This window comes from Phyllobates terribilis, unplaced genomic scaffold, assembly GCF_046119375.1.
Source record: "Phyllobates terribilis strain yellow unplaced genomic scaffold, ASM4611937v1 Scaffold_11__3_contigs__length_659146591, whole genome shotgun sequence".
NCBI classification, from domain to species: domain Eukaryota; kingdom Metazoa; phylum Chordata; class Amphibia; order Anura; family Dendrobatidae; genus Phyllobates; species Phyllobates terribilis.
The window spans coordinates 124534225-124558074 of NW_027362771.1; the positions used below are offsets into that span (position 1 = coordinate 124534225).

Genomic DNA, 23850 nt, shown 5'->3' on the forward strand with positions numbered 1-23850 from the left:
CACCTTCTGTGACAGGCAGCATCATCCGGTCTCCAGCTTACCATACTTAAATTATCTCCAAAACCCCAAGCCCAGAATATGTACATGCAGATCTGCTCTTCTGTGCAGCACTACTCACAAAATTCACCATCTGGAGATCTGCTCTTCATAGCTGTTTGCTAGACCTGGTGCAATACACCAAGCTGGCAGGCAACCACGAGCCACACATCATGGACCTGCGACCACATCTGGCTCCCGAGCTACAGGTTGGGGACCCCTTGTGCTAAACGCATAACAAAAAACATATCCTGTAATGTATATTTGCTAGTTTGAAAAGCATCAAATAGGTAATTCAAATTAATAGTGGCTCACTGTGTGTACATGTATCTGAATAAGTTTCCATTCAAGTCTATGGAAACATGAAAGAGTCGGACAGCACACTGATGGCGTCTTGGTTTCATTCTAGTGCTGTCCGTTTTTCTGTGTTTCATTGGAGAAGCTTCATCTTTTTTTTTTTTTTAATAAAAGGAAAAGCTGATGAAACACTGAAATGACACTCTGACCAAACCCTAATGAAAATCGTTCCATTTTTTCATGTACAAAAAACAAGAGTCCTAAAGGTTACTTTTCCTATTTCAAATGAGAAAGGGAAGGTAAAGCTGACCATACATGTCCTACATACATCCTTTCATTTATTATTAGTGATGAGCGAACGTGCTAGTATAACATGTTATCCAAGCATGCTCGGGTGTTAGGCATGCTCGGCTAATATGTTTGAGTCCCTGCGGCCCCATGTTTTGTGGCGGTAGACCGCTGCATTAAATGTGGGGATTGCCTAACAGATAGGCAATGCATCTGTCTACCACTGCAAATCATGGGGCCGCAGGGACTCAAACATATTAACAGAGGACCCCCACAATACTCGGATAACACCCTTGGATAGCACATTATCTGAGCACCTTCGCTCATCACTATTTATTATTCATTTAGGTCAGCGGTTTGTATTCTGCATATTACATTTCCACAGAACCAAGTGACAAAATTGTATTTGTATTATCGCACAGTTTACATGACTATCTGTCGGCTATTCTTTTTATAGAAGATCCTTCCTGCTGTCTAGCTCACAGACTAAACACCACAAGACACTTCTCCTTGCGGGGCTAAGACTCTTATGTGCCAACTGAAAATGTTAAAGCTTGGATAATCTTAACTCTCAGCTATAACACATTTTTCCTCCATAATCAAAGCATATCTTTGTGAAATGTTTATCGCATATCTGAGAGGCTCCCAAATGGAATTAGACGTGCACTTCCAGATCTTGGCACTAAGCTGCAGATTATATTGCTCCTGCACACTACAGACCAAGGGAGTTGAAATAAGGTACCAGAAGAATCTTCTGTTGTTTCATATACCTTGTAGGGAGGATGGATTCCACTCATTCTTGTCTTAACCACATAGCAAGTGACTAATAGATAGCCTGCTGATAGACTTTAGGTTGGTAATAGCATAGTGAAGGAATTTTATTCAGTGAGTATTACTAAAACCATCATTTTTATATATTATTTCATTTATTCATTTTTTTTTATTTCTCCAGAATGGTGTTGTACACAGAGATCTCAAGCTGGAAAACATTCTTCTAGATGAAAATGGTAACATTAAGGTAAGGTAGACTTATTTCTGTGAATGTTTTAATAATGTTATAAAAGAAACTAGCACTTAAAGGAAATTTGTCATCAGGTTTTTGCAATGTAATCGGAGAGCAGCTGGGGCAGATACACTGATTCTAGTGATGTAGACCAGTAGGAGTAACGTTATCATTTTAATAAAATCACTGTTTTCCCTGCTGCAGATCTAGCAACTGAATGCTAATCAGGGGTTGAGACATGGTTATACATAGCGGGAAGACTGTATGACACGAGACAGCTGGTCCTCTAGTGATAATGTCCTGCTGATAAAACACTGATTTAACTGAAACTGCAATAATCACTGGAATCATGACCTATTGTCCCTATCATGCTGCTCTCAGATTATATACCAAAAACCTAGTGACAGATTACATTTAAAGGGGTTCTCCAAGCAAATTATATTGATGACATATCACGAGGACAGGTCATTCATGTCAGATTCCAGCACCCCCACTGAACAGTTGTTACCAGTTTCATCCGAATACTGCTTATTAGCTTCTTTCAGGAGTATAGGAGCTGTTCTGTACTACCCAACCACGGCTGCTACTCATTGAATGGGGCTGAGCAGTGCAACTTCATTTACATCCATCCAATGGATAGGTCATCCAAATAATTTGCATGGATAACCTTAAAGGTTTTGTCTCAACTGAATAAGGAAGCTGCCCAAGTGATCTGCTAGAATTGGGGAACCCAAGCAGCAGACAAATTAGTATAAACTTTTTCTGTGGATCTTTCATTAATAGTATCTAACAATATGTCAATAGAGAAGAATATTTAATGTCCACCAATATATCCTTTTTACATATCTGATTGCTCATGAGTTCATATTACCAACCAATAGACATTCATGCATGCTGACTGTAACGGGTCCGGGAGGCGGAACCTCTGAGCTACTATACAAGGGGGCGGCCCTTGTAAGGGAGCGGGTGGCAGTCTCTGGGTGAACGGACAGGGAGTTACGGCAAGTGATCAGGGCAGTCTCTGGGTAAGGGGTAGGTACGACCTGTGATGGCAGAGCCTCCGGGTAGGCTAGCAGGCAGATGGTAGATGTGTGCTCCCAGGTGAGCAAGCGAGAGTCTCTGGAATAGCAGGTGGTCACGGCACGTGACGGCGGAACCTCCGGGCTGGCAGGCAGGTAGGTAACGGAGAAGCGCTCCCAGGTGAGCGGGCAAGAGTCTCTGGAATAGCTGGTGGTCACCGCACGTGACAACGGGACCTCCGGGCTGGCAAGCAGGCAGGTAACGGAGATGCGCTCCCAGGTGAGCGGGCAAGAGTCTCTGAGATAGCTGGTGGTCACAGCACGTGACAACGGAGCCTCCGGGCTGGCAAGCAGGCAGATAACGGAGAAGCGCTCCCAGGTGAGCGGGCAAGCTGGTCCATAGACAGACTGACCGGAGTAGTAAGGCAGACCGTCGAACCTCAGGCAAGCAGGCAGGTAGCTGATATGCGCTCCCAGGTGAGCGGGCAGGCTGGTCCTTTAGACAGACTGACAGGAGTAGTAAGGCAGACCGTCGGACCTCAGACTGGCAGACAGGTAACAAGTATTCAGGCAGGAATCAGGCAGGTAACTGGCAGGAAACTGGCAGGAAACTGGCAACGGGACCTGAGGGCTGAAGCACAGGTGAGACACAGGTGCAAACAACATTGCTCGGGCACCTCCATTTTGGAGGAGGTGCCTTATATATGATGAAGTCCTCCGGCCATTGGCCTGGGACTCTTTAGGGCGGCGCGCGCGCGGCCCCTTTAAGAGGAGGGGAGCGCGCGCGCGCGCGCCCTAAGCACAGGGGCCGGGAAGGAGCGCGCGCTGAGAGCAGAGCAGGAGGAGGACGCCGGGACGGAGCGCGCGCTGACAGCAGAGCGGGGGAAGGATGCCGGGCACGGAGCAGAGCGGTGAGGGGAGCAGCGTCCCTGCCTAGCAGAGGGCAGGGACGCCGGCACTACAGTACCCCCCCCTTTAGGCCCCCCCTTTTTTAGGCCAGACAGAAATTTAGCTAGGATGAGAGGGGCATGGATGTTCTCCCGGGGCTCCCACGTTCTCTCCTCAGGACCAAACCCCCTCCAATCTACCAGGAAAAAGGTCTTTCCTCTTACCCTTTTGGTGGCAAGAATGTTCTCTACCTCAAACTCGTCCTCAGCAGAAACCGGAGCAGGAGGCGTACCTGTAGACTTGGAAAAAGAGTTAAGCACCACAGGTTTGAGGAGAGACACATGGAAGGAGTTAGGGATCCGTAAGTTGGCCGGGAGTTTCAATTTATAGGCCACCGGGTTGATCTGACTGATGACCTCCAGTGGGCCGATGAACCGAGGCCCTAACTTATAGGAAGGGATCTTGAGCCGGACATATTTGGACGAGAGCCAGACTTTATCCCCAGGGCGGAATTGAGGAGGGTCCAGACGTTTTTTGTCAGCGTGTCTTTTCATACGCTCGGATGACAGAAGGAGTGCGGACCGGGTACTCTCCCATATGGAGGAAAATTTGTTAACAAGAGATTCCGCAGCCGGATTGTCCGCCGAGGTGGAGACGGGAAACGGGATCCGAGGATGCTGACCGTAGACTACAAAAAACGGGGATTTGGAGGAAGACTCGCTCTCGTGATTGTTGTACGAGAATTCGGCCCATGGCAGGAGATCCACCCAGTCAGAATGGTGGGCATTAACGAAGTGCCGAAGGTAACTGGTCAGGTTCTGATTGATCCGCTCCACTTGACCATTAGACTGTGGGTGGTAAGCGGAGGAGAAGTCCAGGGTGACGTCCAGCAATTTACAAGTGGCTCTCCAGAAACGGGAAGTGAACTGTACCCCACGATCCGACACGATGTGACGGGGCAGGCCATGAAGACGGAAGATGTGGCGGATAAAGTCTTTAGCCAGCTCGGGTGCAGACGGAAGACCTGGCAGTGGAATGAAGTGAGCCATCTTGGAGAAGCGGTCAGCGACCACCCAAATGACCGTACAACCGGCAGAGACGGGCAGATCAGTAATGAAGTCCATCGCTATATGCTGCCAGGGGGCAGCAGGTACTGGCAGAGGTAGGAGGCGGCCGGCCGGCAGGTGTCTCGGAACTTTGTTGCGGGCGCAGGACACACAGGCAGAAACAAAGTCTATTACATCCTTGTGCAGGTTAGGCCACCAGTAGTGCCGGGTAATAAGCTGGAGGGTCTTTTTCTGACCGGCGTGGCCAGCTAGTTTAGAAGAATGACCCCAGTGTAGGATCTTCTCCCGATCAGGTACTGGTACGAACGTCTTACCAGGAGGAAGACGATTTAGACTCACGGGAGCCACCTGCATTACTCTGGCGGGATCGATGATATGTTTCGGATCCTCCTCGAGATCAGACACCAGAAAGGATCGAGACAAGGCGTCCGCCTTGACGTTTTTGTCAGCCGGGCGAAAATGAAGGACAAAATCAAAACGAGCAAAAAACAAGGACCACCGGGCTTGGCGCGGGTTAAGTCTCTGGGCATGCTGGAGGTAAGCCAAGTTCTTGTGGTCAGTGTAAATTATTACCGGGTGAAGAGCCCCCTCGAGCAGGTAACGCCACTCCTCCAATGCCAGTTTGATGGCCAATAACTCTCGGTCTCCTATGGAATAGTTGCGCTCAGAGGAGGAGAAGAGTTTAGAGAAGAAGCCACAAGTTACCATCCTCCCGGAAGATGATTTTTGAGTAAGTACCGCTCCGGCTCCAGAGGAGGAGGCGTCAACTTCCAGGAAGAACTGCTTGTTGCCATCTGGGCGATGCAGCACCGGGGCGGAAGAGAAGGCCTGTTTAAGGGAAAGAAAGGCCTCCTCTGCTTCGGGTGGCCACTCTTTGGGATTAGTACCTTTACGGGTGAGCGCAGAAATTGGGGCCGTCCGGGAAGAGAAGTGTGGTATGAAGAGGCGGTAGTAGTTGGCGAAGCCCAGGAATCGCTGAATGGCCTTCAACCCCTCCGGTCGGGGCCATTTCTCGATGGCAGACAGTTTCTCAGGATCCATTTGTAGGCCGGTATGAGAGATAATGTAGCCCAGAAACGGAAGCGAGGTCTGCTCAAAGAGGCACTTCTCAAATTTAGCGTAGAGATGGTTCTGCCTTAGCCTGAGCAGGACCTGACGAACGTCCCTCCGGTGAGTCTGGAGATCCGGAGAGAAGACCAAGATGTCGTCCAGGTACACCACTACGCAGGAGTAGAGAAGGTCCCGGAAGATGTCATTGACCAACTCTTGAAAGACGGCAGGAGCGTTACAGAGACCAAAGGGCATTACCAGGTATTCATAGTGGCCGTCCCGGGTGTTGAATGCCGTCTTCCATTCATCCCCCTGACGAATACGAACCAGGTTGTACGCCCCACGAAGGTCCAGTTTGGTGAAGATCCTAGCCCCCCTCAGACGATCAAATAATTCTGGAATGAGCGGAAGGGGGTACTTATTCTTCACCGTGATCAGGTTTAGGCCTCTATAGTCTATACAGGGACGGAGAGAGCCGTCCTTCTTTTTGACGAAAAAGAAGCCTGCTCCCGCCGGGGAGGTAGATTTCCGGATGAATCCTCTGGCCAGATTCTCCTCAATATATTCGGACATTGACCGGGTCTCAGCAGCGGATAAAGGATAGATACGCCCACGGGGAGGAGTAGTACCGGGTAGCAGATCGATGGGACAGTCGTATGGTCTATGTGGTGGTAATGTCTCTGCCTCCTTTTTATTAAAGACATCTGCATAAGACCAATAAGGAATCGGAAGTCCAGGTAGATTAGCTGGGGTAGGAGAGGGACGGACGGGATGGACGGGAACCAGGCAGGTTTTATGACAGTCTTGTCCCCAGCGAAGGACCTCTCCGGTTTGCCAGTCTAGCACGGGTGCATGTCTCTGGAGCCAGGGCAGACCTAGCAAGAGGGCGTGAGAGAGTCCAGGCAAGTATTGACATTCCGCAGGTGACCCAGGATGGACTCCTGTTGGGACCTTTGACGGGACAGTTCATGACACAGGTCCGTGAGCGAGGGAGCTTGGGTGCCACCGGGTTCCACGGCCCGAGCAAACTGTAACGGGTCCGGGAGGCGGAACCTCTGAGCTACTATACAATGGGGCGGCCCTTGTAAGGGAGCGGGTGGCAGTCTCTGGGTGAACGGACAGGGAGTTACGGCAAGTGATCAGGGCAGTCTCTGGGTAAGGGGTAGGTACGACCTGTGATGGCAGAGCCTCCGGGTAGGCTAGCAGGCAGATGGTAGATGTGTGCTCCCAGGTGAGCAAGCGAGAGTCTCTGGAATAGCAGGTGGTCACGGCACGTGACGGCGGAACCTCCGGGCTGGCAGGCAGGTAGGTAACGGAGAAGCGCTCCCAGGTGAGCGGGCAAGAGTCTCTGGAATAGCTGGTGGTCACCGCACGTGACAACGGGACCTCCGGGCTGGCAAGCAGGCAGGTAACGGAGATGCGCTCCCAGGTGAGCGGGCAAGAGTCTCTGAGATAGCTGGTGGTCACAGCACGTGACAACGGAGCCTCCGGGCTGGCAAGCAGGCAGATAACGGAGAAGCGCTCCCAGGTGAGCGGGCAAGCTGGTCCATAGACAGACTGACCGGAGTAGTAAGGCAGACCGTCGAACCTCAGGCAAGCAGGCAGGTAGCTGATATGCGCTCCCAGGTGAGCGGGCAGGCTGGTCCTTTAGACAGACTGACAGGAGTAGTAAGGCAGACCGTCGGACCTCAGACTGGCAGACAGGTAACAAGTATTCAGGCAGGAATCAGGCAGGTAACTGGCAGGAAACTGGCAGGAAACTGGCAACGGGACCTGAGGGCTGAAGCACAGGTGAGACACAGGTGCAAACAACATTGCTCGGGCACCTCCATTTTGGAGGAGGTGCCTTATATATGATGAAGTCCTCCGGCCATTGGCCGGGGACTCTTTAGGGCGGCGCGCGCGCGGCCCCTTTAAGAGGAGGGGAGCGCGCGCGCGCGCGCCCTAAGCACAGGGGCCGGGAAGGAGCGCGCGCTGAGAGCAGAGCAGGAGGAGGACGCCGGGACGGAGCGCGCGCTGACAGCAGAGCGGGGGAAGGATGCCGGGCACGGAGCAGAGCGGTGAGGGGAGCAGCGTCCCTGCCTAGCAGAGGGCAGGGACGCCGGCACTACACTGACTTTGAGTCGTGCATATTGATTCAGTACTGCACCCCATTGTTCCCTAAAAGCAGTGCTTGTTGTCATATTTAATGTGACAGAATTTTGTTTTCTTACGGCTTCAAACAGAAACCAGGAGAAAATTTTGAATGCCTTCATATAAAACCAGATGCATAAACTTATATGAGCAAGGCCCCTGATACACAATAGATAACTGAACGATTGTTATCTTGGGCATGTTGGATTTTAACATGCCTGATTCTAAGTTAATCCTCTGCAGAGTTACTTTAGTTTCTCTTCATACACTGCTCAAAAAAATAAAGGGAACACTTAAACAACAGAATATAGCTCCAAGTAAATCAAACTTCTGTGAAATCAAACTGTCCACTTAGGAAGCAACACTGATTGACAATCAATTTCACATGCTGTTGTGCAAATGGAATAGACAATAGATGGAAATTACTGGCAATTATCAAGACACCCTCAATAAAGGAGTGGTTCTGCAGGTGGGGACCACAGACCATATCTCAGTACCAATGCTTTCTGGCTGATGTTTTGGTCACTTTTGAATGTTGGTTGTGCTTTCACACTCGTGGTAGCATGAGATGGACTCTACAACCCACAGAAGTTGCTCAGGTAGTGCAGCTCATCCAGAATGGCACATCAATGCGAGCTGTGGCAAGAAGGTTTGCTGTGTCTGTCAGCGTAGTGTCCAGAGGCTGGAGGCTCTACCAGGAGACAGGCCAGTACACCAGGAGACGTGGAGGGGGCCGTAGGAGGGCAACAACCCAGCAGCAGGACCTCTACCTCCGCCTTTGTGCAAGGAGAAACAGGAGGAGCACTTCCAGAGCCCTGCAAAATGACCTCCAGCAGGCCACAAATGTGCATATGTTTGCACAAAAGGTTAGAAACCGACTCCATGAGGGTGGTATGAGGGCCCGACGTCCACAGATGGGGGTTGTGCTCACAGCCCAACACCGTGCAGGACGCTTGCCATTTGCCACAGAACACCAGAATTGGCAAAGTTGCCACTGGCGCCCTGTGCTCTTCACAGATGAAAGCAGGTTCTTACTGAGCACACGTGACAGACGTGACAGAGTCTGGAGATGCCGTGGAGAGCGATTTGCTGTCTGCAACATCCTTCATCATGACCGATTTGGCAGTGGGTCAGTAATGGTGTGGGGTGGCATTTCTTTGGAGGGTCGCACAGCCCTCCATGTGCTCGCCAGAAGTAGCCTGACTGCCATTAGGTACCGAGGTGAGATCCTCAGACCCCTTGTGAGACCATATGCTGGTGCGGCTGGCCCTGGGTTCCTCCTAATGCAGGACAATGCCAGACCTCATGTGGCTATAGTGTGTCAGCAGTTCCTGCAAGATGAAGGCATTGAAGCTATGGACTGGCCCGCCCGTTCCCCAGACCTGAATCCGATTGAGCACATCTGGGACATCATGTCTCGCTCCATCCACCAACGTCACGTTGCACCACAGACTGTCCAGGAGTTGGCGGATCCTTTAGTCCATGTCTGGGAGGAGATCCCACAGGAGACCATCCGCAACCTCATCAGGAGCATGCCCAGGCGTTGTAGGGAGGTCATACAGGCACGTGGAGGTCACACACAATACTGAGCCTCATTTTGACTTGTTTTAAGAACATTACATCAAAGTTGGATCAGCCTGTAGTCTGTTTTTCCACTTTAATTTTGGGGGTGACTCCAAATCCAGGCCTCCATTGGTTAATAAATTTGATTTCCATTGATGATTTTTATGTGATTTTGTTGTCAGCACATTCACCTTTGTACAGAACAAAGCATTCAATGCGAACATTTCATTCATTCAGATCTAGGATGTGTTATTTGAGTGTTCCATTTATTTTTTTTGAGCAGTGTATATATGTAATTGTTATTTATTTTTAAAGCATAACTGTCTTTATAATTTTTAATTCATAATAATATAGAGCAAGCGATTTTAATAATCTTTCAAATACACCTTATGAATGAAATCCAAAAGAAAACCTTTCAAAATCCTTCTAGAAAATGTTCCCCTATTCAGTTTATGAAGGAAATCCGTGTTCTGTTCCCCTGGCTGAATCTCGTGCACTGTATGTCAGTGTATCAGCTGGTTTCCATGTCTTTGGCACAGTGCATGGGCTCTGTCAGCACACAGCTCCTCTACCTGTCAGCTGGTTCCTGTGTGCTCAGAGACATCGGCAGTTTTCCTCAGTGTAGAGCACAGACACACAGGACAGTTAGCTGACAGGGCAGAAGGAGCTCAGTAACATGGGCACTTCCCCCCGGTGTTTACTCCACTGCTCCTTCTGCCGTGTCAGCTGGTTCCTCTGAGCTCAGTGACATTGGCACTTCTCAGTGTTATTGATTGTTCTGAAGCACATTTGCTGGAATTTTCATCACTCACAGGCAACACAGGAGCCATCAGCGTTTTTGATGGCAAAATAGAATGGGGTTCTTTTTTTTCACTGAACTTTATGTACATGCATAACTAGAGACAGAAGGACAGTGAAAAAAAAGCTGAAAAAACGCAGCAAAAAGTTTTTGACGCAGCTGATTTCCTGCCGGAGATCAGTTTTGCTGAAGATTTCTGACTTAAAAAAAACACAACATGTGGGAACATAGCTTAACACTGAGAACTGCCGATGTCACTGAGCACACAGGAACCAGCTGACAGGGCAGAAGGAATAGTGTGGTAAACATGGAGGGGAAGTACTAATTTAACTGAACTCCTTCTGCCCTGTCAGATGGTTCCTCCTTCTGCCCTGACAGAGGAGCTGTGTGACGACAATTAAGAAGGTAAGGTCTTTATTGTCAAGAGAAGAAAGGATCTTTAGTAAGAGGGAATAGTCAACTGTGTTGAAGGCAGAGAACAGGTCTAGAAGGAGGAGTATAGAATATTGTCTGTTAGCTTTTGCTGAAGAGTGAGTTGGATGGAAGGTAGGACGAATGTTCAATGTGGACCTGAAGCGAAGAGAGTAGCGATATGGGTTGATGGCTGGACGTAAAGGTTGGGTCAGGGTATGGCTTCTTCAGGGTAAGCATGATTGTTGCATGAAATAAAGTGGAACGGAAGACAACATAGGTTAAAAAGGTTGTCCACTACTCGGACAACCCCTTCTGAATCCATATGTTTTCCCCCAGTAAAATAATAAAATTTATACTCACCTCTGGTGCCGGCACCGTTCCAGTGGTGTCGGCACTGGCTCTCTCGGGGATTGCGTGACATTCTGTCATGCAATCCCTGCGGACGATCAGTACTGGCTTCACTCTCACCTCCTTTGGACAAATCAGACATCTGGAGGAAGTGAGAGCTTGATTTGTCTGAAGGAGAGTAAAGCCAGTGCTGAATAGCTGGAGGGATCACAGATGATGGTCAGATTAGGGGAGATGTGAAGTTAGATAGTGAACAGAGGCGGGTGAAGATGAGGTCTATAGGGTGTCCATCTGTGTGAGTGGCTGTGGAGAATAATTGTAAAGATCAAAGGATGAAGCAAGTGACAAGAGTTTGGAGGTTGCTTACTTTTCGGCGTTATTAGGTATGTTGAAATCACCCTTGATGACAGTGAGAGTGTCAGCAGAGTGAAAGTGTAGAAGCCAGTTGGAGAAATCATGGGTAAAGGAGGTGGCAGGGCCCGGGGGGTCGTTATATGATGACCACTTGGAAGTTGGAGGGAGATCTTAATGGAAGTCATCTGCTGCTAATTAGTTGGTCCTGTTATCGTTTCTGTCCTGTGGCTATGCTTCTTGTCTACTTCTAAAAAATAAGATAGTGCTATGGCTATTGTGTAGAAATATTACTTTAAGCAATTTTTTCCAAATGTAGAGAATTATCAAAACAGTGAGACAAAAAAGCTAGGGACCCTACTGGAGCACCTTCTATATCACTATGTTGGTAGTGATTCTTGTGCTGTCTATTTGCTTATAGTTATAATATATTCTTTATCTTTTGTCACATATCCATTACTCATTCTATTTAATAACAAGTATTACATTTATACCAATAAATCACTCAAATCCAAGAGTTCAATACTGGCACCCATATGAAATGTACTCATGTAGAAACGTGCAGTGTTCATCCTGAAACTCACACTCCCATGCCAGCAGCCAAGTACAAATGTGCCACCCACACCACTTGCACACATCATGTTCTGTACACACATCATCTCCTCCTTCTTATCCCACCTCCAGTTGATTACAAAATGTTGTTATCGCTCATGTATCACATTCTAATCCAGTGTAGACTGCCAGCACTGTCCAGCACGCTCTCCACTTTTTGGATGATACAATCATTATCACAGTTAGTGGAGGATGTGCTATTCGCATGTGGTAACCTGAAGTTACCTTGTCTCCGATTATAATGTGATTTATTATTTTGATGTCATCCTAATAGACTTACAAATCGCTGTCCTGCAAACAAACTGCTTTGCATAATTTTCAACAAAATATTTGCAAGTGCAGAATGAAAACTTTTCTGACTAACACACGTCGAAGACCTTATTGTTGTTGCAAATTCCTGAGTCAGAAATGACAAAAATAGTGCGGATGTTTGTACTCTGCATAGTGCTAAGTATGCAAATATCTCCTCTTTTTAATCGGGGCCAAGGTCAAGTCAACCACTGTGACAGAGTAAGAAAACAACTTCACCTTGTACAGTCATTGAATGGTGAACTTGCATCAACACTTTGTAATGATTAATTCTAATTGTATTTTTCAAATAACATCGCTGATACCGGCAGAATTAAACATTTACCTTAAATTCTTTTCTCTAAAATAGCAGTAAAGTTTATTAGGCGTAGAAAATATAAGCTTTCCCTAAAGGCTTATGCACACTATCGTATTTTGGCTATGTCCCATTTCCGATTTACAAATGTGCATGTATGCCTATATTGTACAGAGGTTTTTTTGTTTGCTCTTTGTTTTTCTGCACATTCAACTTTAATCTCTTCTGTGGCGATATATTAGCTGAGAGGAGCTCAGAAAAAGACAGATAGCCGCTACAGACTTTCCAGTTAGACAGTCAGATCTATCTCACTGACAGGTTCTCAGGTAAAGACGGTGGCCATCTTCTCTTGTTAGTGCAGCTTTCCTAACAGACTACCCAGCACTTCTGTCCATGAAATGGCTGCTGGTGGAGGGTCATGTGACCAGATCACTCATCACTTCGTCCAATAGTAAAGCAGCTTTCCCATATGAGATGTTATATAATTGAGGAAGACTGATAGATTCGACTGGTCACATGCTCCTCCACCAGCGGTCATTTTATGGACAGAAGTGTTGGTAAGTGTGTGAGGAAAGTACCCGGTGGAAACCCACGCAAATACGGGGAGAACATACAATGGCTTGCTGAGGAATTCACCCCCCCTGGCTTTTTACCTTTTTTGCTACATTACAACCTGTGTTTAAACATTTTTTAATGTTTTGAGTTTGCCAAAAGATGTGGAAAACTCCCCAAATGTATGGCGGAAGGTGCTGTGGTCAGATGAGACCAAAATTTAAGTTTTTGGCCACCAAGGTAAACGCTATCTCTGGCGTCAAACCAACACAGTTCATCACCCCAAGAACATCATCCCCACAGTGAAATATAGTGGTGGCAGGATCATGCTTTGGGGATGTTTTTGGGCAACAGGAGCAGGGAAAATGGTCCGAATCGAGGGGAAGATGTGTGGTGTGAAATACAGGGGTATTCTTGAGCAAAATCTGTTTCAGTCTGTCAGTGATTTGAGACTGGGACGGGAGGTTCACATTCCAACAAGACAATGACCCAAAGCATACTACTAAAGCAACAGTCGAGTGGTTTTATGGGAAATGTGTAAATGTTTTGTAGAGGCCTAGTCAAAGCCCAGACCTTAATCCAGTTGAGAATCTGTGGTCAGACTTGAAGATTGCTCTTCACCCGAGGAAACCATCTATCTTGAAGGAGCTGGAGCAGTTTTGCCTTCAGCAATGGGCAGAAATCCCAGTGGCAAGATGTGGAAAACTCATAGAGACTTATCCAAAGCCACTTGCAGCTGTAATTGCCGTAAATGGAGGCTCAACAAAGTACTGACCTTAGGGGGGTGAATAGTTATGCACACTGAGGTTTTCAGTTAGTCCTATTTGTTATTTGCTTCACAAAAAAAGAAAACCAAATGTTCACAGTTGTAGGCATGTTCTTTACATGAACTGATGCAAACCCTCAAAAAAAAAAACAGTGAAATTCCAGGTTGTGAGTTAGCAAAACGCGAAAAATTCTAAGGGGGATGAATACTTTCACAAGCCACTGTACAAACTCCTTGCAGATGTTGTCCTTGGTGGGATTTGAACCCAAGACCCCAGCGCTGCAAAGTAACTGTGCTAACCACTAGCCACCATGCTGCCAAATAAACCAAATAGTAGCAAACTCACAAGCAAGTCAGAGCCATTTGCAACTTGCATTGTGATCTATAATGGAGAAGTCATGTACTATTTGCAAACGCTGATTAAAAGTCAAAACAGTCTTGAAATGTTGTTGACAGTCACAATCAATTTGTGCTGTGTGTCAGTGTGACTACATTGACAATCTTAAGATGTGAAGGTGCAATGCAGCACTGCAATCTTCATAGCACACCAATAAAGTTGCCCAAGTCAAACACAGATGCTATATACAGTGAAGGAAATAATTTTTTGATCCCTTGCTGTTTTTGTAAGTTTGCCCACTGACAAAGACATGAACAGTTTATCATTTTAAGGGTAGGTTAATTTTAACATTGAGAGATAAATTATCTAATTTTTACAATGTGATTTTCTTGATTTTTTTGGGATATTGTCAATGTTAAAATTAACCTACCCTTAAAATTATAGACTGTTAATGTCTTTGTCAGTGGGCAAACTTACAAAAACAGCAAGGGATCAAATACTTATTTCCCCCACTGTAGTGGCCCATCATGTCACCCACACTGCATTGGTGGAGAAAGTAAATGTCTTGTTAGTTATAGTGCAAAAGAGGACTTAAACTCTATAGCGCCACCTGTTAGAAGCAGCAATCCAATTGGTGGCGCTATAGAGTTTAAGTCCTCTTTTTCTCTGAAGAGGTAATTTGCATATTAAATTTCCCGGAGGAGAATTGCACGGCGAATAAGCCTCCTTACCTTGACATGCCAGAGTCAGTATGTCACTTTCCACAAGGAGAAACGTTACCCCTTAGACCTCAGTCCAGAGCCTCTCATCTAGCCAAATCAGTTCTCATACTTTGCACTGACGAGGGCCAACAGCCCGAAACACCGTGTCTGCAAATTGAGATTCTGATTTGGCTTTTATCCTAAGTCATATTGCACGACTTGTTAAAGGGTTGATTGTAACTTGTAGGATTGCTGTTTCCAATAGGTGGCGCTATAGAGTAGAAGTCCTCTTTTTCTCTGAAGAGGCAATTTGCATATTACATTTCCCGGAGGAGCATTGCATGGTGAATAAGCCTCCTTACCTTGGCATGCCAGAGTCGGTGTGTCACTCTCCACAAGGAGAAACGTTACCCCTTAGACCTTGTTAGTTATAGTACAGTTTTCTACCATGTTCCTGAATATCAGTGGAAATATGTACATACTGTATTCTAAAAATAGAGTTAAACCTATAATATTTCTCTAAAATCCTAACATGTTTTGCCTCTTTTTAAATAACTAAGTTGCTGGGTTTTAAGTGCCAGACCTTTAAGTAATCTGAAATCCTATTAATCTTGTTTCAAGGAGTCTGACAAGTTTAATGGGAAAAGCTGATAAGCATCAGTCTGTGAGGATGGGAGTGGACTTTAATGTAAATACTTTTTTCCTGAATAGCCATAATGAAAACATGGCTGCAGAAACCGCTCCTTCATGAGAAAACAAATATATTATGCCTCGCATTTCATGTTTCATACATTCCAAGCCATTAAGAACTATGTGTTTTGTTAAGGAAAGCATAGAGCCCTGCAACTTTAAGAGAAAATGCTCGGAGTATTGAGAGTCTGACAAAGGTCAGGGTCTAGCATAGATTCATTAGTAGTGTCAATGTTTCATTATTTTCTTCTTGAGTGGCAGGACACACGTCTAAAGGCTTAAGAGCAACTTCCTGCAGCCAGTGAGAAATGATAAGAGGAATTCAGAGAAATGAAAGGCAATATGTGTGTGTCTGAGAATTAGGTCTGAACATAGGCCAAAGGCTGAATTTTTAGTTCTGAATTTAATGATTAGTTATTAATGTATATTAAATATATAATAGTGTTTAATGTAGCCCAGTGTTGAGTGTATGTACAGTGTCAGTATTGTTTTTCTGCACACTAGTGGCACAATTACAGTGCCATTGTAATACTATTGTAGGCTATTGTCTAATACAATACATTGCTTTACTGTTAAGACATTCATCAACCATTGTGGTTATTGTTCTCTGTGATTTATCTTTAGAGCCACGTTTTGTATAGTAAAATGATGCAATTACTATATGCACAATAGAAAATATAGTGAAATTAGGCCGACAGAAGGGTTTTTAATCTGCACAGAAGACAATAGATAAAGCTAATAATTCAAAAACATGAATCATTTGCCTTTTATTGTTGTATGGTTAAATCTACGTATTAAGAACTTGATTGCTTAGGCTTTGGATATATAGGCATAGCATATGAAAATATATGCAATAAGTGTTTTCATCTTGTCTTACAGATTGCTGATTTTGGCCTGTCAAATCTCTACCAAAAAGACAAATTTTTGCAGACATTTTGTGGCAGTCCTCTTTATGCATCCCCTGAAATTGTAAATGGAAAGCCCTATCGAGGCCCAGAGGTAAGTGGTGCCTGGTATTTGCAGAGATAGAGATAAACTGCCACTAAACCTACCATGGACTGGCACGTGAGTCCATAGGATGACGCATCCAATTCAGTTGTAATTGATGGCCAATAAGTTGTTGTAAATATTAAAGGGGTTGTCAGGCTAATGATATTGATGACATATCCATTGGATCATTATCAGATTGGTGGGCGTCTGCCATCACCTCATGCTAAGTACAGTGAACAGACCTGAACAGGACAACTTCATTCACTGCGTCGTGGCTGAGAATTGGTGTTTATATCAAATGTCTTCAATCTGTATGTAACCAAATAGTAGTAAAACACTTGTATACTAGTGTATTCTAGGCATGTTCTGACCTCTGCAAAGGTCATTATGTAAGGAGGGAAAGAAGGTGAGCCTTAACCATGACCTATTGTAATTGAAGAATCCTGTGTTAACGACTGTGTATACCTTTCATGGTAATCCTAGGTGATGATAATGAGACTGCTGAAAAGTCTACTGTAATGAACAGAAAGTGTCAGTCTGGTACAAGTAGTCAATGTGAAAATTGCAAAATTTCAGATTCTATTTTTAGTACAGATAGTGATATGAAAAATTTGAAGAAAAACAAAAAAAATTAAAAATAATAAATTTAGAATAAACTAATTTAAAGAATTTAAACAAAATTTGATTTTCTGATGACATACTCCCTTTAAAGATTACAGTGCTTCTGATAATTTGGAAATGCAAATTTAGCATGACAGTATATAATACTTAAAGGGATATTCCCATCTTTAACACCCTATCCCAATATGTAGTAGGTATAATAATAATAATATTAGCAAATACTTCCAATTAGAAATGTACTATAGTTTTTCTGATTCGCTATGTGTCTTTCCTCATGTGCAGGCATTGCAGGACCTTAGGTATTCATGGTTACGACCACTGATATAGTGACAGTTAGCTAGTCGCTAGTGGTCGTAGCTATGAATACCTAAGGTCCTGCAATGCCTGCACATGAAGAAAGTGACATAGCGAATCAGAAAAACTATAGTAGATTTCTAATTGGAGTTATTTGCTATTATTATTATTACACCTACTACATACTGAGATAGATCTTGGAGATGGGAATGCCCCTTTAAGTAAAAAGGAAAAATTCAAAAATGTTCCTTTTTGTTTCAGGTTGACAGTTGGGCACTTGGGGTACTTCTCTATACTCTGGTGTATGGCACCATGCCATTTGATGGGTTTGATCATAAAAATCTAATTCGACAAATAAGCAGTGGAGAATATAGAGAGCCAACCCAGCCATCAGGTAATTCATGGTGGGAATGAGAATACTCGTATTAGTTGGAATTATTGTATGACCCTTTTCAATTTAAAGATTTAGTTTCTTATGGCACGCACTCACTAAAATTCTAACTGTAAATATAAGACGAGCATTACCACACAAGTATTTAGCATTTTCATATTATTTTTCTCTGCAGATGCTCGTGGACTAATCAGATGGATGCTAATGGTTAATCCTGAGCGGCGAGCAACCATTGAGGATATTGCAAACCATTGGTGGGTTAACTGGAGCTACAAGACTAGTGTGTGTGACTGTGATGTCTTAAAGGACTCAGAGTCTCCATTACTTGCCAGGTTCATTGACTGGCATAATCGCTCCACTAACCGGCAGATGGAATCGGAGAACAAAACAAAGTGCCTTTCAAAGCCATCTGAAGCACCTCTTGATCGACAGAGGTCTTTGAAGAAATCCAAAAAAGACAATGACATTGCTCAGGCATTACAAGAAGAAACAACCATATTAAAGAGGCCTAAGAGCATCTTGAAAAAGAGGAGTAACAGTGAACACCGCTGCCACAGTGCTGGTTACATAGAAGGGGTCATCAGCCCAGTATTGTCTCCTACATGTAAACCTGACACTGAGAAAGTGCTCACCAGTCCATCCTCTAACAGTACAAGGGAGCTTGAGAAATCAGTACTATATAGCTCAAAGCAGTCTACACCAATGCCAAAGAAAGGCATTTTAAAAAAGACTCAACAAAGGGAATCTGGCTACTATTCATCACCAGAAAGAAGTGAGTCTTCAGAACTATTAGACAATGATGAAACGGAGAGCAACGAGACATCTCAAGTTGTTACAGAAACAAAACGAACAGTTTCTCACAGCCTATCATACAGGCGGAAAGGAATCTTAAAGCATAACAGTAAATATTCTAATAGCAACACAGACTCCTCAGTGGCTGGTCCTGCCACAACATCACTGGAATCAATGGAGCAAGGTCTTGCACCAGGAGAAGGTCTTTCTCGAAGCTACAGTCGTCCATCTAGTGTCATTAGTGATGACAGCGTTTTGTCTAATGACTCTTTTGAATTGCTTGAATTAACAGCTGGAAGACCAAACAGACAAAGAATACGTAGTTGTGTTTCAGCTGAAAATATCCTCTTTATTAAAGATTTTGAAGGACTTCCTAAAAGTCCTCGGCCTCAGAATCTGAAACGTTATCGCAATCGCTTTGCTGACAGCAGTTTTTCTTTACTTACAGATATGGATGACGTCACTCAGGTTTACAAAAAAGCTTTAGAGATCTGCAACAAGCTCAAATAATTACTGAGGAACTGTAAGCTTTTATGGCTCAGAAGTTACTTTGCTGACAGTGATAGTTGAGATTGTCACATACTGTTCAACACACCAAAATAATTGGAGTATTGTCCTACAATTCCTTACATTAAAAGTGGGATGTTACCTGTGGAATACAGTGTTTTTTCTTAATTTGAGAAAATTGCTAAATTGCGGGAGAAATATATAAAATACTCAATTGTGTAGAAGGACTTACATGAACTGGTAATAAGTTGGCCCATTTTGACCGATTTTATTCTGATTCTTTTTAGTTTAGAAGGACTTATTACCGTGTGATTTGATCAAAATAGATTTTATTAAGTAATAATATAATAATTTATACCTTTTCTAAGAATAGCAATATACTTAAAGGAGAGTACTATAAGATATGTATTAAAGTCCCATTGGCATGTTATAAAATTATTAAATTGATCTCTACTAGATCATCATAAGGGGTTATCCGAGCACACTCAAGTACTAACCGAGTATCTTCGGCGTGCTCGGAAAACATGTTCGCAATGCTGTGGCTGCATGATTCGCGGCTGTTTGACAGCCGCAACACATGCAGAGATTGCCTAACAAACAGCCGCGGCGACGCAAACATGTTTTCCGTGCGCGCCAAAGATACTCGATTAGGACTCGTACCCATTTTGATGATTTTCTTTGCAGAATTTATCTTTTGCAAAGCGAATGTGAAATCCTTAGCAAGTTAATGACAAAACCCCCATGTTGCAGACTAACTGCAGAAAATTGGAAGAAAATCTGCTCTGCATTCAAGTAGGCTTAACAGTTTTAATCGAATCTTTAAAGATCTTATGGTACGTTATTTTAAAGAGATTGTCTAATGAAGACAACCCTTTATCATATGCTACGTATGGGCATATAAACATGATACAGGAGTTTTCAGTACTGTTACAAAGTTGTTACCTCTTTGTGGTTTTATTCATCTTGTAGAGCATATATGCTTTGTAGTAGCAGATTTTCGGAGGCGGATTACATATTAAAGGATAAATCTATATGTTATGGTTCTCAGTGTAATAGCAGACGTTAAGAAAAAGCAGACGGTCTTAGATTTATACGACCCATTATGACTTTTCATTAAATGTTTAAAATATAGCTGGAACTTGCCAAATACTTCACTACCACCGTTGGTGTTTTTTTTATCATGTCTGTTTTTCTGAATTTATGGGATTCTTAAAAAAAAACAATCAATTAGAAAATGTAGTGACAGGTGCCCAAGCATTTTGGTATGGGTGTTCCCTGCTATTATATTTTCTTTAGGATCTAAAGCATATTTGCAAATATATGCCAAATAAAATTTGAGAACGCCTAGCTAAAAATGAAAGAGGCACTCTCCTTGGTTGAGTTGTAGCTGAGACACACTTCCAGATGTATTTCACATGAAGAACCCATTAGAACCATTTTTGTTGGCAAATACTCAGTGGAGCATACAGTTCACATTTCTTTACTCTCACTGTCAGCAAATAAAAGATGTGAAATATTTATGGGTTCAGAGTAGGATATGTGACCTTGGATCAGTTTGTTTATAAAATGTTGATGGAAGGGGCTCATGGCAAGTAGAAAAGCTGCATATGTGGAATGTAACGGGATGTATATTCAGAAATGGGATTGAAATGGTAAGTGGAAAGCATATAGATGGTACTGGAAGACAGAAGATGTATTTCAATTATTGTGGATCTACGAAAAGGTATTAGTTCTGAGAAAGTGATTGAAGTAACTTCTGCCATAAAAGTGTTCAGTGGCCAACTGGATCTCTTGAAAACATGCACGTATTGGATAACAGGCCTGGGCAAACTATATGTGGAAACTTGTATTGCACATACTAATAAGGACTCTTTGTGTACGGTAGACTTAAGTATAGTGATTAAAGGTTTTTATCATCGTAACCAAAGTGTTTTTCTTGGTCATTTTAAGAATCTGTTCACATTAGTGCCATGGCTTCCGTTATTAAAGGGGTTATCTGGGACATTGGGATTTTTGGGTGTGGGGCTAAGAACTTATCGGCAGGTAGTTGCTAACTACCTGCCTGTTCTGCCCTGCAACAATCTGTTCCAGCTTGGAGATTCTCCTGGCTCTGGTGGAGTCATGTTGACAGAGCAGCGTCTTTTCTTCCACTCTGTTCTGTCGATGGGACATCACTGCTGATGTAATGCTGATTGACAGCCAACTCCCTGCTCCCTTCACGGAGCCGGCTGTCAATCAGTATGACGTGGGCAGTGACTCTCTGTTGAACAGAGCAGACCGGAAGTGAAAGAGGCGCTCTGTTGACGTGAGGTTAAATAAAGCCAGAGAATCACCGCCTGAGCCGGGACACATCATCACAGGGCAGAACAGGCAGGTAGTTGCTTGGCCCCGTAGCCAAAAAGACAACAACAAAGTCCCGAATGACTACTTTAAGAGCTGTAACAGATTTATTTTGAAATGGACCCTGGCAAAAACAGTGCTGTGGTCTACGCTGTCCACTGAAAAGGAACAGAAAACCAATGATATGGAGACTAGCTCTCAAATATAAGTTTTAAGTGATTATTAATTTTTCCTGAGTAAAATGAGTAGAAAATCTTGTACAGGGAGATCTTTGATAATGTTTAAAATATGTATAAATCTTGCTAGATAGCTGTATATGTCATGGTGGAGCCATCTTTATTGTCTGGCAATGTAGTAAAAAAGTATCTCGGTTAACTAAAAATACTGCCCTGTCACTCTAAAAAGGATGCTTTTTTGAACTATATTACCACCATTTATGCTAGACCATGCCATGTGATGTCCGATACCAGTGGGTTACAATTGGTACAGCTTTGGTTTATCAAAATAGAAGTCAGTGGCAAGTTCTGTAAGTTATTTTGTGGCAATCACGTTTTTTATTGATATTGACACTTTAGACAATTTTTATAGTCCCATAACATAGTAAATGGTAAATTTACAGGAATAACTAGCATCCATTTTTTATTGATGATACAGGAACAACTTTTTATGGTCTACAGAAGGTGATTGATTTTACATGACAGCTAGAGATAACAGATGTGTGACAAACCATTATTCTTAATCAAATCTATGGAGTAACATTATTTTCTTGTAGTCATGTTTACGAATGATTTTATAATTAAGATGTACTTTACAAAAGTATTTTATAATTGCGTTTTAACTTTTGTATTCTGCGCATATTGTGCCCTTTCACTGTGTTTTTTGATGTTCGGTCAACTGGGCATATTTATGGTATTTATTGTGTTTGCTCTTTTTGTATGGTTTATGTCATTCTCGTGTTTGTCGGCATAAATAAAATGAACAATTCTAAAGCAATATATAGTACTTGAAGGGTGGGCTCACACGTTGCATATTTGAGGATTTTATGTCCATCAATTTCTTAACTGAAATTCACAGCATTTCTGCATCTAAAATCTGTGCATAATTTCAACACTTAATCGTGCAGTTTCATGTGCATTTGGTTGTTGCAGAGAGAGAGAAATTAACACTCTATGGATTAAAAAAACGCAACAAAGCTAATTTACACACGGATTATGCACAAAAAAATGCAGCATGTAGATGAGGTTAAGTTAAAACGCATTCACTTTGCTGATACTGTAAAATACTGCAGAATTTACGTGCAGAGAATCTGCGCTTAAAGGGAATGTGTCACCAGGTTTTTGCTATGTAATCTGTGATCACCATAATGTAGGAGCAAATACCCCAATTCCAGTGATGTTCACTTGCTGTTCTGTGTTTTGCTGAATCAAGACAATCAGTGTTTTATCAGAAGGAGATTATCACTACAGGACAATTGGCCTCATGAATCCTAGTCCAACCACACCCCCAGCACTGATAAACAACTTTCTGTCACTATACATTCTACACATGAAGCTGCCAATCAGTGGTGTGGGCGGGGTTATACAGAGCTCTGCATTCCGAGCTCTGCAGCAGAGAAAACTGACTCACAACTACTGCACCTAGTAAACTAAGTGATACATCGCTGGAATCAGAGTCTGCTGTCAGATTACATAGCAAAAATCTGGTTATAGATTCCCTTTAAAATTCGCACCAAATACGCAATGTGTGAGTCTAGTCTCAAAGGTTCTCTGATGAAGATCCCTATGAGAGCATATGGATGTTATAGAGAAATCCCATGCTCAGGATCCTTATTTATGAGCTAGAATAGAGAGCAGCACACAACGGGTGTCTTTCACTCTGGCAGACCAAGCACGTCCATATAGTCCATGGCTAGATATGCTTTTGAATGGCTTACATGCAATACTACATTTTCCCTGCAGCTTTGCTGGGGATAAAAGCTGACAATTGGACTAGCTTAAATCCAAAAAGGCGTCATCATGAGAACTCCTTTAACATGACAAGATCTTGGATTTATTAGTACAGTACTACTATATTTAAAACTGCACTAGTTTGGGACAACTGTTGCAGTTGTTGTCAATGGACTTTAAAACGACAGTGTAAGAATTTATTCATAGATATAGATTTTGTTTGCTTAGATATCTATAACGTGTAACGTGTAATAAGTGGATACTATTTTCTATATGCTATTATCATTCTCTAGGATTTTATATATACTTATAGAATACATGGGGGAGAACTATAACAGTAACTAGAGGCCATATTTCCCTGATGAATGTATTATTTTAATGTAATTCTGAAAGGTGCATGCTACCAAAGAATTGGTACTCTGTACAGACGGTGTTTGCCCAGGCCTTTTGT

At 43.5% G+C, this 23850-nt stretch overlaps 1 protein-coding gene across 2 annotated transcripts in view; it reads left to right on the forward strand.

The window, feature by feature from the left end:
• NUAK1 (NUAK family kinase 1) overlaps positions 1–23378 on the forward strand; it is a 136936-nt gene extending 113558 nt beyond the window's left edge. The window contains exons 4-8 of one of the 2 annotated variants that reach the window (XR_012251194.1): positions 1574–1639; positions 16398–16517; positions 17685–17817; positions 17990–21156; positions 21488–23378. Coding sequence is in view for 1 of the 2 variants with exons in the window: in XM_073651587.1 (XP_073507688.1) it covers positions 1574–1639; positions 16398–16517; positions 17685–17817; positions 17990–19116 (1446 nt within the window). In the remaining variant the exon portion in view is untranslated. Of the gene's footprint in view, positions 1–1573; positions 1640–16397; positions 16518–17684; positions 17818–17989 lie in introns of both variants that reach the window. The other variant, XM_073651587.1, reaches the window with a different exon arrangement.
• Positions 23379–23850: the final 472 nt, after the last annotated feature.